At 42.9% G+C, this 17,437-nt stretch overlaps 1 protein-coding gene across 2 annotated transcripts; it reads left to right on the top strand.

Moving 5' to 3' along the window:
* The first annotated feature begins 11,423 nt into the window (after nt 1–11,423).
* Nucleotides 11,424–16,923, top strand: RPL38 (ribosomal protein L38). Of its 2 annotated transcripts, none has more exons than XM_036757803.1 (5): nt 11,424–11,476; nt 11,693–11,743; nt 12,585–12,645; nt 15,539–15,661; nt 16,847–16,923. In XM_036757803.1, the coding sequence occupies exons 2-5, from the start codon at nt 11,741–11,743 to the stop codon at nt 16,870–16,872; spliced, it is 213 nt and encodes a 70-aa protein (XP_036613698.1). In that variant the 5' UTR covers nt 11,424–11,476; nt 11,693–11,740; the 3' UTR covers nt 16,873–16,923. The 2 variants fall into 2 exon arrangements, with proteins under 2 accessions (XP_036613698.1, XP_036613699.1); XM_036757804.1 differs by having other exon boundaries at nt 11,439–11,494.
* Nucleotides 16,924–17,437: the final 514 nt, after the last annotated feature.

Raw genomic sequence — 17,437 nt, 5'->3', positions numbered from 1 at the left:
CACTGACTCAGAGGGATATGTTGGTATTCGGCAATCAGAGATAGTTGTGAATGTTCTCTGGATCCTTAAGAACCATGCCCCCAAAATAATAAATAATGCAACCTGTCGTTTGTATAATTTGTGTAACTTTGCATTTAAGGCTAATTGGGGTCTCTTGGCATGCCAGTTTTGAAAGTCCTGAGTCCTCCTTGAAGATTATTAATTTGGGGATTATCTAGTAGGATCTGTACTGAATAGACTGCTTGGGACATCTTCATATGGTATTTGAAAGGCTATTGAGGACCTTTCACCTGTACTTTCTTGAGACTCTTGGATGCAGGGTACTAGCAGAAGTACTTGGAAGAACAGTATTCCCCTAGACCTCCAATACCTTTTAAGAATTGGGGAAGGTATGTAGTATTGTGATCAAAGATCTTCCCCACCCATTCAATAAGCCTCAGGGAAAGCTTGATTATTGTGTAAGTAGGTCTAAAGCCTCTACTTACTTAGTACTAAGCTGATTTGGGAGTGAAGCCCTCAGGGACCTGAAGGGAGTTGCTAAAACCAGAGTTCTAGTCAATCATGAATTTAGCCAATTTGAGACCTGAGTTCTAGCCAATCAGATGTCATCTAGGACTGTATATAAGGAGAGCCCAGAGTGTGAGGGAACCAGAGCAGAAGAGGGACAGAACTGAAGGGAAGCAGAATTGAGAAGTAGACATCAAGAAGACATTGAGGCAGCAGACACCAAGAGGGTGCTGAAGAGTAGACATTGAGAAAACCAATGTCGGCATAGTGCCAAGAGAGTGCTGAGGGGAGAGTTAGAATTCATGAGTGATTGTTTACAGGGAGGTCCTGGGTGGGGGTGGGAAGGTGGGGGGGGAGGGGAAGGTTACAGGATGACTTGGTTCCTTGCTATAATACTATGTTATAATTTCCTTGTTGCTACATTGAGGTGGGCTTACTGGTTTTGGAATATAATTACTGCTATATCGAATTGGGGTTATTGGTCTTGGGAATGGATACTCAGGAGTCTAAATGAATGTTATACTTCCTCTGCCTTCTACATAGAGAGTTTTTCATACTTTGCAATTCCCAACCATTCGGGTGTGTTCGTGGTCATCCTCCAGGTCATAAATCTTGCCTTACTGATACAAGATAAGACTAATATCTTCCTCCCTTTCTCCCTGTCTCTCCTTCTGTCCCTCTGTGGGTCTGTGAATCTGTCTCCATCCCTCTCTCTCCTTCCCTCCTGTGTCTGTCTGTCTCTATTTCTATCTGTCTTTCTCTGTCATCTGTCTCTTTATGTGTGTGTTTGTGTTTCTATGAGGAAAGAAAAGGAGATTTCTTCTATCCCTTCCCTTCACCTCAGCATGTATGAAGAAGATTTTAAACATAAGTGATGCCTACCTGGACCTAAGCCTAGATTTTGGACCCCTGGCAGCCTCTTCTGATTTTTTCCCCCTAACCATAGGTAACTGAAAAAAGATCATGAGATGGATATTTCCAGCCCTGCAGATGACCTCATGAGTTTAAGACATGGGAAGCTCCTGGGCTCCTCAGTCATGCTAGCTACTCAGCGGGAGGAACCCCCTGGAGCTACAATCATGAATCTCAAAGGAGGTACAACCACCAAGCCAAACTCTGCCCTTCCCTGGCTTGCCTAGAAAACATGGACCTTGAGGAAGTTGTTCTGTCAGCACATAGCCTTGGTGAAGCTAAAATACCTATTCAGCAATCTCACTAAATAGTCCTTGTTGATGTTTTAAGTACCAACCTCCAAGAGTATAATAATAACTATGTTATTGCTTCTTCATATTCAAGTCTTTAAAATTGAGTGCTGCCTTTTGTGTTTTAAGCATTTCTTTTGTGTGGAGGAAATAAATAACTGTCCTATATCTGACCTACATTGTACACCAAATATGTCCCCCTTCTGGGAAAATTGTAAGTCAAATCTAAACTTTAAGTGATTTCCCCCAGAGATCTAGGGTATGAATATAAGATCCAGAGGATTAAAAAAAAAAAAAGAGCCTGATATCTCTCATTAGGGCCACACTCCTCCAGAACTAAACCAAGTTTGTACAAGTGAATATGGACTTAATGGTCCTTTTAAAGGAAGGAGGCAAGAGCCGCAGTAGCATTTCTACGTACTTACATATAAAACAGAGCTAATACCCACCTAACTCCTTCACAGCGTGCAAATAACACACTGGATATGCAAATGTTTTATAGAATGTAAAACACTACTCATAGAAGTCACAGAATCCCTTTCTCCTTTCAACATGTAGCTCAAATCCCCCTTTTTACATAAAGCACAAAGTTTTGGTAAAGATGATCTTTCCTGATCTCACTAAGCTTGAGTGAGTGAGGTAACACCCATTCAATGAATAGGCCTCTTTAAGAAGTGACTCAAGGGATGACACCTTTAATTGGAAAAAAAATTTTTAAATTGAACTGGAAGGGGAAGACCCTCAGGGTTGCTCCTCAAAAGAGAAACAGTTACCATCAACATTCACTCTGATCCAGGAAGGCCCAAAATATAGCCATTGAGTGGAGTTTCTGCAGGGAGCTATTGTGGTCCAACCTATGAGCTTCAGAGTGAAATGGGTAAGAAAAGAGAAAGAAAGAAAGAGAGAGAGAGAGAGAGAAGAAAGGAAGGAAGGCATCTAGCCCAGTAAACCCCAAGTTAACTGGGGAGCTTCCAGCCATCAAAATTTACCTTCCTTTAGAGAGGAGAAAGAGAGGGAGAGGTCAAGCTGAGTTACCCAACTACCTGGGTCCCTGTTCAGGCAGCCCAGACTACTCACAGGTTGTGTTTGTCCTTTGTTTTTTAAGAAGTCCATGACATCAGGAGAATGATGACATGACTTACAGTTGACTTTGATTTGAGTGAGGGAGGGCTGTGCGAGGTCACCAGCCTCACTTTCTCCTCCAGAGCCATCTGGGTCCAGTGGCCTGATATTCACCAGGATGACTGGAGGAGGCCCAAGTGTAATGGGAGACCCTGGTCCTTTTAGGCTAAGGCCTTTTCAGGTTCTCACTTAGGGTGAGGTAACACCCATTCAGTGAATAGGCCTATTTAAGAAGTGAATCAAGGCAGGGCCCTTCTAATTAGAAAAAAGAAATTTAAAAAATCAAGTTGGGAGGCAAAGATCCTCAGGGTTGCTTCTCAAAAGAGAAAGTTACCATTGACATTCACTCTGAGCCATTGAATCCTGGTGTAAAGCCAATTATGGCAGCACACCTGAGGACTGCTACTGTGAATAATTTTAAAGGTTTAATGGCATAGTATAATGAACTCTCTATTTATTCAGAACTAAACATTGCTCAATAAACTAAATCGCAACATTCTTAAGCAAAACATATCTTTCAATTTATATGTATATATCTCATAACATTCAGTATGTCATACGACACATGGCATATATTATTGCATTCAACAGCATTCCCCAAAATACTTGTTTACACAAGCAGGGAGTCCCAGGCCAGGGTCTTCCCTAATGCAACATAACATCCTTAAGGGGTGGCAGAAAATACAAACATCATCCACCTCCGGGTCACAGAAAGTTACAATCTCCTCAGTCAATATAGAGTGTCCAAGTAAAGTCCTCTTTCATCTTGATTTGGGGCTGACTTCCAAACTCCACGGTTCCTTCTCGGTGGGTCCACCACTCCCAGCTCTTGCCTGGATTCACACACAGGCAGCTTTCTGCTCCTGCTCCTTGTCTCAGCTCACGAGGACTGCTCCATTCCAAGTTCTTTCTGCTCCTGCCTGACAGCAGGCTCTAGGGCCTCCTGCCCAAAGTTTCTGTTTCCAGGAAAGCAAAGCTCAACAAGGTTGCAACAATATTTATGCAGATTACCACTATCATTAATACAGATCAACACATTAATACATTAACAATTTAACACATTAACACAGATCAACAGACAGGCCTTCTGTCTGAGAAATCAACACAGACCAACAGACAGGACTTTTGTCTGAGAAATCAACACAGGTCAACAGACAGGGTGCCGACATCACAAATAGTCTTTCCGTTAGGCCTCCCCACAAGCAGGTTCCTTAGCCTGCTCACACTTATTTGTAACAGGGCGAGTTAGAGCCGACCCCTGCCCTCCTCAGACCTCCACGCCCAGGGCTCTGTGATATGGGAGGAACAGGATCTAGTCAGGAGGAGGGGTCTCACCTTTGTTGCCTGTGTGGCAATTCCAGGTCTTTGTCTGGACTTGCCTGACCACATGGCACTTCCCATTCTTTGTCTGGACTGCCTGACCGCAGGGAACTTCGGGTTAGCACGGGAAAAAAAGGGGAGATGAGTAGGTGAAACCAGGGCGGCCCTAATGCAAGGGGAGGAGAGTAGGCAGAATCAGGGTGGCCCTAATGCCTATGTAACCAAAGATATAAAAGTTTGCTTCTAACTTGAATAAATCGGAGTTCTTTCCATCTTATCTTGGCTCCCGCCTCAATCATCGCGTCCTGAGACAGGTCCCTGCTGGTCAAGGACTACCAGGGGTGAGAGGACCCCAACACTTATTTCTCTCTCAGCTCTGCTTCTCTCTCTCTCTCTCTCTCTCCACCCACACCTCTCCTTCCAAGCAATATATACTGTTTCCAATCAAATACTTGATTCAATCAAAGACTCTTGACTAAATCAAAGGCAACACTCAATCACTTGATTGGAGAAGAACTCTAAGAGAAAAAACAGCCAAAAATCCCACTTGGCTCTCCATTACACCTGGGCCATCTCCAGTCATCCTGATGAATATCAGGCCACTGGAATCAGATGGCTCTGGAGGAGAAAGTGAGGCACAGCCCTCCCTCACTCAAATCAAAGTCAACTGAAAGTCATGTCATCATTTTCCTGATATCATGGTCCTGTTAAAAAAAACAAAGGACAAACACAAGCTCAAGTGACCTTTCTCCCTAGCCACTATTCTAACATTTTATTTTGTTTTATTCTCTTTACATATCTATGGAAGCAGCATAGAGCAGTGTGTAAAGAGCCAGCCTTAAAGCTAGGAACACCTGGATTCATGCTCGAGCACTGACACATTAGAGTGTGAGCTCCTCGAGGGCAGGGAATGTCTTTTGCCTCTTTTGGTATCCCCAGTGCTCAGTACAAAGCCTGGCACACAGTTATAATTGTCCTTGGGCCATTGTTTTAGTCATGTCTGACTCTTTGTGACCCCATTTGGGGTTTTCTTGACAAAGATACTAGGAAGTGTCTCAGGCCAAATTTGAACTCGGGTCTTCCTGACTCCAGGACCGTGCTCTATCCACTGAGCCACCTAGCTACTTAAGAAATGTTTATTGATTGATAATGTGACCCTGAGCAAGTCACTTAGCCCCTCAATGCTCTGGGGAACCTCCTTAAACTATAAATTGCAGAAAACTTGTTGACTGAAATTGATAGAAAGAATTTTCTCACGCAGGAGTCCTTCCTATTAATGAGATCCCAGATCTACTACCAGGGGATTGCACAGTTGACAGAATGCCAGGTCTGGAGTCAGAAAGACTTATCTTCCTCAATTCAAATCTGGCCTCAGACAGTAGCTATGTGACCCTGGACAAGTCACTTCATCCTGTTTACCTCAGTTTCCTCATCTGTAAAATGAGCTGGGAAAGGAAATGGCAAACCACTGCACTCTCTTCCTGGGATAGTTGAAGGAACGGTCCAATGTGGGTATAGAGGGGTAGAATGACCTCTTGGTCACTTCCAGGCTTTAGATTTTAAGATCCTTAAGGTTCCTTACAACTCTGAAATCTAGCATTTAAGGCTTAAATTGCATGGCCTTTGAGGACTTTCTTTTTCTACTCAAATGCCTTTGCTCCCTCTTGTGGCCATTTGCCCTCATTGCTCCTATAGTACAGAGCAGGTACCGTTTTAGAGCTGAAAGAGACCAGAGAGGTCACCTGCTCCCACCCACTCATCATACAAGTGCAAAAACTGAGATCCAGAGAAAGTCATCTTTCTAAGGTCACATAACTGGAAGCTGCAGAATCAGGATTCAAATTCAGATCTTTTTCAGATGATTGATAATAATGGCTGGAGGTATTACATCTCTCAGGCATATTCCCTTTCATATAATTCCCTTTTATATATTAAAGAATAAAGATGTGCAGACCTTAGAGACTTACAGCTAACATATCCGTGCCTCAATTCAATTTGACAAGCATTTATTAAGCACCTAGGATAAAGAAGACACTCTTAGATGCATATAGAAAGAGAAAATATGACAGACCGTGCTGTTTAAGAAGCTTGGTGGGGGAGGGGGAGATACAAAGTGTACACAGTTAAGTATAATACAAGATCAGGCTATCAAAAACACCTTGTGTGAGACACACTGTCCTTTACTGGAATTTTGTGCTCCTACTTCCTTGTATTCTTCACCTACTCAGAGCAGGGTTGCAGGGAAGACACCAGGTTTACCATGAAGAGGCAAACCATGGCCCAAGTTGGAAATGGAGCAGGTGAAAGTTCCCTTGACAACTGGTAATGGAATCAGGCCCACGGGTACCCACTGCCCTTCCAGCCTGGGAGAAATAGGGAGACCCAATCTTAAAATAACAGTAATAATAATAAAAATATCTTGGACCAAACACTTCTCCAGTCCCTCCACCTCTTCCCTAGCCCCAGGCTGTTTCTTTCCTCTAGGTCTATTATGTGCCTAATCATCAGCACAAGTCCAGCTTTATCCCCATAGTGGTAAGTATCGAACAGAAAAAGATATAAAGGAATTAATCTCTAATGACACAATTCTAGTCCCTATGACAGATGGTGAGGAAGATTTTTTTTTTAATTTTGTGAGAGAGGAAAGGGATCTTTCTGGCACCTCTCAAATCATACCATGTAGGCTTCCGGCTACTCTGCCTTCTTGTAAAGCTGCTAGTTGTAAGTCCAGTTCCTGTCTTCTAGCATCCTAATTAGTCCAGAAATGAGAAGGGTGAATAACCGGCAGTGAAACAGTACAATGCATGCCTGAGGAGAGGAAGAGACTGGAGAGACGCCCACCCCTCTGCCTCCACTCTCTGCCCTTCTCCTGGCTTTCTGAGTAGCTGAAACCAGCTAGTATCCTGCCAATATATACCAATCCTGCCAGCTTCCGGTGAAACTCCAAGGAACAAGTCTCTTTTTCATTGTTATGTGGTAAAGGTAGAATCTCTTTGAGGGAAGAGACAATTTCATTAAAATCCCAGACAGGGCCTAGTGCTGTTTTTAGCCATGAAATATGTGGTGAGTAATCGTACAACTTTGAAAGACTTAGGAACTCTGATGGACAAAATAACCAACCACAATTCCAGAACACACATGATGAAACATGCTACTCACCTCCAGAGAGAACATAATGGATTCAGAGTATAGACAGACAGATAGCTACAGAGATGTGGAGAAAGAGGTGGGGAGGGAAAGGGGGCGGAGAGAGAGAGGAGAGAGAGAGAGCAGTGAGCAGAGGAGAGAAGGGAAAGGTAGGAGGGAGAGAATTCAGACCTGAAAATAAAATAAACAACTTTTTAAAAGGAAATTAATTTACAGTATGATGATTTGATTTGATTGGCATGAGAATAGCCATGCCATGAATGACAAGCCTGAATCCAAGTCTGTACTAGGGAGGGCAAAGTTAAGGAGTGTGTTGTTTTTGCTGGACTTTGAACAGGTCACGTCCTCTCTATGACTCCCAGTTTCCTTCTCTGTAAAATGAGAGGACTGGAGTAGATGCTTTCTCATATTTTTCCCGGTTCTAAAGCTCCCTATGGTTTCCTATTTGATATACTCTGGGGTTGGTTCAGCTCCATCTCTCTAATGTTCATTGGCATCTGCTTACTATACCAATATTGATAACTATTTTCTATCTAAATAGACGCTTAAGCTATAGACTTGTAACATACATACAAATTGCCTTTGGACTTCCTTTCTACCATGGGACTGGAGCACCAGATAAGAAGTAAGCAAGGCATCCTCAAATTGAACAGGGAAACTAAGGTCTCTTCACCTTCTTTCCCAACAGCCTTCTCCCTCCTCCCCTCAGAGGGGATCATGAGTGAGTAGCAAGGATTCCTTTCAGAAATTTTACTGAGAAAAATAAATCACTGAGACAGTAGGGAAGGTAGAAAAATATATGTGGGGAGGGAAGGGGAAGAAGAGAGGAAAGTGTTATAAGACCGGAAAGGTAGGAAGGGGCCAGTTTATGAAGGGCTTTAGAAGCCAAACAGAAGATTTTATGTTTGATCCTGGAGACCACAGGGAGCCATTGAACCACTAGAAGGTGATATGGTCAGACTTGTGCTTTAGGAAGATCAATTTGACAGTTAAGTGGAGCATGGACTGGAACACCGAGGTACTTAAGGCAGGGAGACCTAAGGCAGGCTATTGCAATCATTCGGTTGAGATGATGAGAGCCTGCACCAGAGTGGCGTCAGTGTTAGAGGAGAGAAGAGGGCATGCTAGTGATGATATGAAAGTAGAGTCAATAGGATTTGGCAACAGATTGGATGTAGGGGTGAGGTAAGGGGTGAAAGAATGAGCAGTCAAAGATGACATCTAGGATGAGAACCTGGGTGACTAGGAGGAGGATGGTACACTCAACAGTAATGGGGAACTTGGGAAAAGGGAAGGGTTTTAGAGGAAAGATGATGAGTTCGGTTCTGAACTTACTGAGTTTAAGATAACTCTGGGACATCTAGTTTGAAAGAACTGGAACAGCGATGTGAGCTGAACACAGAAACTACGAAACTATAGAAGTCTACATTGGCAAGACAAGCCAGGTTTGGCACAGAGACAGATTCTTGGATGCCGGGACCAGAAGCTTCTGAGAGCCATATCCTCCAGTAAGATAGAAGGAAGACAAATACTCCTCCAACACTTTCTTGCCCACAAGTTGATATAGGCCCCTCAAGTTTTAAAAAGGGATTTCAGACACAAAACTCTTTCCCCTAATCTTTTCACTACCTAAGGAAAGCAGGAAGGGCTACAGAAGGTGGGTGATCAGGCTAATGTGTAGCTTTTGGGCACAGCTAGGTGGTATGGATGGAGTACCAGCCCTGGAGTCAGGAGGACCCGAATTCAAATATGGCTTCAGACACTTACTTTGTAACCCTGGACAAGTCATTTAACCCCAATTGCCTCCAAAAAATAAAGTACAGCTTTTGAAAAGGTCTCTACACTCTTCTGCTTCTTCTCTCTCTTTCCCACTTTCTTTCCTCTTTTCTCTCTTTTAACTATCTCATCTTCTCCCTTGCTCCCTCCTTTTGTTCCATTTGCAAGTCAAAAACTAACCCTAATCAAGCCCCACTCAGTCATTGCTTGGGCCCTGATTGGCTCAGAGTGAACGTTAAACAGCAATTGTTTCTGTTTTAGCCAGAAATCCTGAGGGTCTTCCCCTCCTAGATTTTTTTTTTTTGACTAGGTAAAAGAAGCCTTTCTCTGCCTCATTTCTTACCTAGCCTTAATCACTGAATGGGCATTGCCTCAGTCAACCTGAGACCTGAGAAAGACCTTAACTTAAAAAGGCCAAGGTCTCCCACTGAATCCAGGGCCATCTCCAATCATCCTGATCTGTATCCCACCATTGGACCCAGATGGCTCCAAAGGAGAAAGTGAGGTTGGTGGCTTTACACAGCCCTGCCTCACTTAAATCCAATTCACTTGCATGTCATGGCAGCACCTCTCTGATGTCATGGTCCTCTTTAAGAATGAATGACAAACAAGAAGATTAGTGTTTTGGCACACACATAAAGAAAAAAGAAAGTCCCAGAATTTCAGACCCAGGGTTAGTAAGGATTTCCAAGACATCTAAATTAATTTGTACCTGCACTTACCCTCTACAACATCCCCTCAAAATGATCATCTGGACTTTGGAAGTCTTCAGGGATAAGGAACTCATTACCATCCCAAGTAGTTCATTCATTTTTTGACATCTCTAATTGTTGGAAGGATATTTCCATTCAAAGAGCTAAAAATCTGCCTCTCCAGAACCTTAACTCATTGCTCTTTGTTTGGCCCACTGGGGCCAAGCAAAATAAGTTTCACCTCTCTTCGACACGACAGCTTTCAAATACGCAAAGACAGATATCTTGCCCCTTGATATCATCTCTTTAATCCGACACAATAAAGTGCCAAGGCTGTCAGTCTCTAAAGACCTTGACAATTCCCCAAAGTTTCTTTCAGGATTTCAACCAATAAACATTTAAGTGCTTACTATGTGTCAAGTTGTTGTCCAGTGAGGACTAATGACCTCATTGGGTAATGTCTTGACTCCTTCTTGAATTGGATTTAAAAGAGGCAGAGTTGCACAAAGTTATCAGCCTCACTCTCTCTTCCTGAGTCATCAAAGTCCAGTCAAGACTACTGATAATGGCCTGGGATGCAGTGGATGACTTTGGACAGCTTCATTATCTGACCAAGCATTAAGCACTCCCCAGCACCTGCTTCAGCCACTTTCATGACCCCTGAAACAAAATGTTCTCATCTGTCCATTCCGCCAGGGGAAGTCATCATAAGCTTACACACTTTAAGCATCATACTTACCTCATACACATCACAAGCACCATACACTTTAACTCACTGACAGGTTGAGGCCCCAACCTGGTTCAGGTCATCTGCTGAGACAGTTTACCAGGGTGTGGCACATACCGTGCTACAGTTTCCTGGAGCCACAGGTGAGAGTTGGGTAAAAGTGGACACCCCAGGTGAATGAGCAGCTCTGGAAAGGGCTCAGCAAGTGCCTACACCAGAGGTGCTAGTGCTCCCTGAACACCCCATATACCCCTTGCTTGTCAAGTACTATACTAACCTCTGAGGATGTAAAGACAAAAATAAAATAGTTCTTGCCCTCCAGGAGCTTAGATTCATATACATGTGTGTGTATATATACATATATGCATATATTTTTCCAATTACATATAAAAACACTTTTTAACGTTCATTTTTAAAATTTTAAGTTTCAAATGCTCTCTCTCCCTCACCCCCTCATTGAGAACACAATTTTTATAAGTTAGACATGTGCCATCACGGAAGATATATTCCTATATTTGTCATGTTGTGAAAGAAAATACAAACAACAAAAAAAGAAAAAGAAAATTTTTAAAAAGTATGCTTTGATCTTCAGTCAGACTAGGAGCTTACATTCTGATGAAGAAAGATAACATGGACACACTTAGGTATGTACAAGACACCTACAAGCAGATATAAGGTAATCTTGGTAAGGGAAGGCACTAGGAGCTCTGAGGGCCAAGATTGGCATCTCTCTAAAGATGATGCTTAAGCTGAGTATTAGAGGAAATCAGAGGTTCAGGAAGGCGGAGGAGAGGTGGAAGAGCGTTCCACGAATGGGGGAGAGCCAGTACACAGGCCCTGAAATGAGAGATGGAGCAAGGGAAACGCAAGCCTATGACATTTGATCCATCGCGGATACCGTAGTGCCGGGTTCCTGGGGGCGGTCTTAATTGGCCGGAAGTGGAAGTTCATCCTTTTCCGTCTTCCTCAGCCGCTTGGCAGTAGTGAGTATCTCTCCCGTGGTGAGTCGCGGGGGGGAATCCGGTGCCATCCTCCGGTTGTGGGGGCCCGGGGCTGCTCGGGGCTTCTCCAGGGGATGGGGGTGGGGGTAATTGGGTTATAATTAGGGACCTTATTCCCGGAGCGGGACGGGGAATCGGACTGGGAACGCGGGAGGGGGATCCGTCCCGCTGACGCCATGTTCCCCTCCTCTCTTGCAGGCGCGACTTCTCGGGCCACACGCCGCCCCTCGTCCCGCCGCCGCCGCCATGGTAAGTCCCGGGCCCCGCGGCCCGTGCGCCCACAGGCCTGCTTTTCTGTAGAAACGGTGGGGAGGCTGGAAGGGACCTTAGCGGCTTCCTAAGCCCAGCCCCTTCCTCTTACAGATGAGGAAACTGAGGCAAAGTGACCAAGTAGTAATAGTTACCGTTTACAAAGCGCTTTACAATGATGTCGATTCATCTTCGCCACACCCCTAGGAGATACGGGGCATTATCCCCATTTTACAGATGAGGAAACTGAGGCACGTGGTTACGTTACTTGCTCGAGGTCACACCACTGTTAACTGCATGAGGCTAGATTTAAACCCAGACCTTTTGACTCGCAAGGCCAGCGCTTTATCAGCTAGGGACTTCTTGGGTGGGATTTGAACCCAAGTCCTCGCACGGTATCCGTTTTATGTCAAACTGCTCTTTAGGGAGCCTTAACCTTAGGACCTGAGTTCAAATCCTAGTTCTTTGCGACCTTAGGCAAAATGCCTCTCTTGGGCCTCGTTTCTTTTACTCCTCACCAAGATGAAGGTCTTGGAATAGAGCAGGGTTCTTTTCTTGATAGCTGTTTCAATACAATTGGCTTTCTTCCTAATTTTGCATCATTTTGTGCATTTGAAAACCTCATTCACGGGGAGGTTAAGAATCCCTGAACTAGCTTTTCCTGACAACTAAATCCAGGAGTGAGCTTTTCGCCAGTAGAGATTGCTTAATTCTTTGTAGTTTGTGGCCAGTGCTTGGTACTTAAGAGATGTTTGTGCATTGAGGGTTTTGTCATTTATTACGGAGGGTGGGAGAGTCTTCCCAGCAATGATACCCAACTAGCGTTTCAATTGTGTTGCAGCCCCGAAAAATCGAGGAAATAAAAGACTTCCTGCTCACAGCCAGGAGAAAAGATGCCAAATGTAAGTTATCTTTCTTGCTCCTTCAGATATTTATGGGAGACTTCCCCCACCCCCAAATGTTGGCTAAATGTACGTAGTTCTGCTTTTGGAAGGGGGAGGTGAGGCGATTGGGGTTAAGTGACTTGCCCAAGGTCACACAGCTAGTAAGTGTTGAGTGTCCGGAGCCAGATTTGGACTCAGGTCCTCTTGACTTCCAGGCCGGTGCTCTATTCACTGCACCACCTAGTTGCTCCCTAAATGTTCATATTTTAGAGAAAAATTGCTACAGCAAGCTGTTTGTGACATACATAAACTTTTAATTTTCTAGTACTAGTATGTAATCAGCCTGGATTAAGAGTTCTTCATCTAGGGTCAGAAAATGGAGGGGGGTTATGTCGATATAATTGTCTTCCTTTGTAATCCAATATATTCTATTTGTGTGTATTTATCAATATTCTGAGAATGGGATTCATAGGCATCCATAACAAAAATGCTAACCCATTGTTTGGAGCCATAGAACTAAGAAGTTTTAAGAGAGACTTAAAAGAGATCTGGTTTGACCCACTTACCTGCTTTGTTAATGGCAGAATAGGGACTAAAGAAACTCAGGGCCCCTGTCATACTAAAAAGTGACAAAGCAATACCAACGAGGCATTAATAAGAAAGAGTGAGTGTGGAGGAGGAATTACTGTGTTAGAGCTGGAAGGCACTTCAGGTCATCTAGTCCAACCTCCTTGTTCTACACATGATAAAACACAACCGGGGGAGAAAAAAATGACTCACCCTAAGGTCTTACTATTTAAGTAGCCACTAAAATTTGAACCTGGGTCCTTTGACTATTTCCAAATCCAGCACTTTTCACTGTACCATAAGATCATTTACATGTACCAGCTCTCACTTGATCCTGCCAAGAAAAGAGGAAACTGAGGCACAGAGAAAGGAAAGCATCATACATGGGGTAGCCAGGGTTTGGAGCCAGTGGTGGCCCAAATATTAGCTTCCAGCCATTAGATTCTCAGTCATCTTTCCTGCTTTTCACTCCTGTCCTCTTCCCTATGTCTCTTATCATCCTTTCTTAGCCTCTTTGAGATTTAGTCCAAAGAAAAGCCCTGCAAACTTAGCCCATCGTGAACCTTCCTGTTTTGTCCCTATGCCAGTGTCCACCATGTGAATAGTCAGACTGCACCTGATTGGTTTGGGAGTGAGGGAAAGGGGAAAATTAAGGGAGGACTTCTAGGGAACAAGGAGGTGATGGCTAGTGGTAGTTGGGGGGGGATCAATAAAACAAATTTTTATAGAAGGAAGTTGGGCTCAGGCATGGCTTTATAACCAAAAATAATTTTTTTTTAATGGATGAGTTTTTCAGGTCCTCACTTTCAGAAGGGAGTTTGACTGCATGATCTTTCCAGCTCTAAATGCTATGATGACAGTTTTGTAGTATTTGATATTTGGAGCACTTCAGGTTTTAATTAAAAATCCAGTAAAATTCAGAAATGGAATTATTGTTCTGTCCAACTCCTTGTGACCCCCATTTGGGATTTTCTTGGCAAAGATAACTGGAGTGGTTTGCCATTTATTTCCTTCTCCAGCTCATTTTACAGATGAGAAAACAGGCAAACAGGGTTGAGTGAGTTGCCCAGGGTCATACAGCTAGTAAATATCTGAGGTCATATCTGAACTTAGGTCTTCCTAACTCTGGGCCTGGCATTCTATGCACTGTGCCACATAGCTGCCCTAGGAAATGGAACTAGAGAATGGTATATTGCAAGACAGAAAAAAATTAAATGTGGGGGCATATGTGATACTGTTCAGTGGAGGGGGTAGGGGAAATATGAATAAGTAGGTTTGGGATATGGAGATGAAGATGCTATGGTTAAGGGATTTTTCCCAGAATCACAAAGCCAGTAAGTGAAAGAACCTAAGTTTTCTAATTTTTAATCCAGTGCTCAACTTGGCAAAAGTAGTAAATTAGATTACCTACCTACCAGTGGGTACTTTTGAATACTCTAGTTCGTATGCAAGGTATTTTGCAGAAATTCATTTGGTATCCAGATTTTTATGAGTACATCTGTTATACAAAGTAGAGGTGTTGGGACATAAGAATTTGCTCATTTGAATGGAAATTTAGATTACTGAGTTTATATGAAGCTTTGGTTGTGGCCTCAGATTACTGGAGTGCTACTTCTTGTGGAGTGCCAGCACTTAACATCCATATCCCTTAAAAGTGTTGAAATTAATGGAGTTGCAGGTTTTGATGTTGAGTTAATTTAATTGTGAGTCTGCTTTCCTCTGGAATTGTTTGTGTGTTGTTTTTTCTCTTCATTCACTTGTGCTTGAGTACTTTGACACAAATACCTAAATTCGGTACTTAACCACCTGCTTCTTACTTGTTAGCATTCTAACAGCTTTTGTAATAAGCTCTTGGGGTTTTCTGTATGCTGTTTTTAAAGTGCAAAACAAGGAGTTTGAGGATTCTGAAGGAATTACTATGACCTGCTCCGAAGAAGCAGATGTGTTCTATCAATCTTAAGTACCTCTAGAATGTATGGAAATGTGCTGACACTTTTCACATTAGTCTCGCCATTATGTAGATAGAAGATTTCAAACAGATTACTCTTTAATTTGAGGTTTTGTCTTAAAACTTGGTGTACAGTTTTTATCAAGAGCTTTGTTCTTGTTGTAGGGAAATAGACCTGAAAATATTAGAAAAATCTGGGCTGACATTTGGTGAAGGCTGGGAAGATGATGTTTGATCCTGCTTGTTCAGTCTTGCGTATGCAGCAATTGTATGATCTTGAAAAGTGACTTAGTGGGCAATCTAGCTTCCTTCCCATCCCCCAAATTGCTGCCTCCACTACTTTTGGTATTGTCATGTGTCCTTTCTCTTAGTAATTTTGGGGCCTCTTTCTTGCAGCTGTCAAGATCAAGAAAAACAAGGACAATGTGAAGTTTAAAGTTCGATGCAGCAGGTACCTGTACACATTGGTCATCACAGACAAAGAGAAGGCAGAGAAACTTAAACAGTCCCTGCCTCCTGGTGAGTTGACTTAAAAGGCTTGGGCACGAAGGCTGAAATGGGAATCTGTTTTCTAAAAGGGCTAACTGAGAATGTGAGAGAATGCTAGATTGTGTTTTGACGGTAAATTATATTTATAAAGTGGGTGCTTCCAAGATACCCACTATTAAGGGACTGTCAGTTTGACATACCTGTAAACTCCTAAGACATGTCCTGGTAAAACCTGAAGAGCCACATAAATGTGACCTTTTGCGTACTTGAATGTTCATATAAAGCACTAATACTTCCTAGCGTGAGGGCTCACGACTCATTTTAACTTACTATCTGAGCCTGCCTGTGGTAGCAGAGGTGGAATTTGAATCCAGGTTCAGTACTCTAGATGTTGCCTTGGTAGGTCAGCCTATTATCACACAGTGGTTAGTGTGGACATATTTCTCCTTTGGATGTTACTGCGTCCTTTGCCTGAAATGCTGGCCTTGGCAAAGGCGTGAAGTCTGCTGTTACCAGTTTCTTTCTGGTTAACTTGAATAAATTGAGATTTTCAGCTGTGCTTCTCATCTTAGCTGTACTATATAAGGTGACCAAGAATATTACTCCATTTTTTAAAAAAATAGTTGAATAGGGAGAAGCGTGGGTGTTTGCCTCTTCTGGAAAATAGATGGTGTTAACACTTTGACACAAGATTATGGGGAAAGTCTTTTATTAACTGTAAACCACTACTTAGGAGGTATTATTAGATCATCTTGGTTGTGTTGGTTCCTGCCCAATCTAGGGGATCTAGATTTTATATTACCTGTCCAGATATAACATACCTAACAAAAGGAACAGTGTTCTAGTATTTGCCAAATGAGACGAGCGGTTCATGAAAGAGGCTGTAGCTAAGTTAAATTGAAGCTTTTGGAACCCTGACTCCTGTTGTTCTCCTCTTGGGGGTGGGGGTAGGGTGTGAGAGAGAGTGTAGCTTTAGATTTGTATGACTTAATTGGACTGTCTGGGTGTGTGGGCCCATTTCCATTGTTTCTGTACAGTCAGTCTTAATGCTTGTTTAAACTAAACCTCTTTGGGGACTGCTGATGTTTTCTAAGCTTTGCCAACTTTTCCCTTAGCTGCACTACAAATGTTAAAAGTGTTTTTTAGACAGGCAATGGTAATTGGAGTGAAAGTCTGTCTTCTGGGTGACTCATCTTTCTGTCTACTTCCCTCTAGGTTTGGCTGTGAAGGAGCTGAAGTGAAGGAATCATTCAATGTTCCACCTGTATTAAAATGTAGGGGGAAAAAAAGAATTCTTGGGTGTCTTTGTTTTTTCTTGGGGACAGGGGTGATGCTTGTATTGCTGCTTCTGAAGAATTTATGCATGGAGGTGCTTTGTTTGCCATCCTCCCCCACCCCTTTTCTTTGAACAGCCTTACTATAGTCTCTAGAAGAGATCTTCCATTGTTGGATAGGACATGATTTTTTTCAGTTTAATTCTGAAGATGAATCCCAGGAACCAAACTGACTTTGAGGAGTTGATGTTAATGTATTGACATTCCAGTATTAAGCCAATCTAGGCAGTTGAGAAAACTAAGGGAAAGAGTACCTTGGACTGATAGTTGGTGGTTGGGGGAGCCATTTTATGAAAGCAGGTTCATGCTTGTCAAATAATAAACACTGGTTTTAGTGCACTGAGAGGTGCTATAAATGAAATAGATACCCATTTTCAAGGAGCTTTCTCTAAGAGGAGACAACATGAATATATGAGCAAATACAGGATTTTTAGGGTGAGCATTTAAGAAGTCAGATTCTGACAAATAGAAA

This window comes from Trichosurus vulpecula, chromosome 4 (genome assembly GCF_011100635.1).
Source record: "Trichosurus vulpecula isolate mTriVul1 chromosome 4, mTriVul1.pri, whole genome shotgun sequence".
NCBI lineage: Eukaryota > Metazoa > Chordata > Mammalia > Diprotodontia > Phalangeridae > Trichosurus > Trichosurus vulpecula.
Note: the sequence above shows the minus strand (reverse complement) of the source record. Positions and strands in the feature narration are given on the sequence as shown.

What these genes read in the sequence shown, in the direction of transcription:
- RPL38 (XM_036757803.1), top strand. An exon ending in CAGGAGAAAAGATGCCAAAT is followed by an intron (nt 12,646 to 15,538) that starts GTAAGTTATCTT and finishes TCTTTCTTGCAG; the next exon opens with CTGTCAAGATCAAGAAAAAC. An exon ending in TAAACAGTCCCTGCCTCCTG is followed by an intron (nt 15,662 to 16,846) that starts GTGAGTTGACTT and finishes ACTTCCCTCTAG; the next exon opens with GTTTGGCTGTGAAGGAGCTG.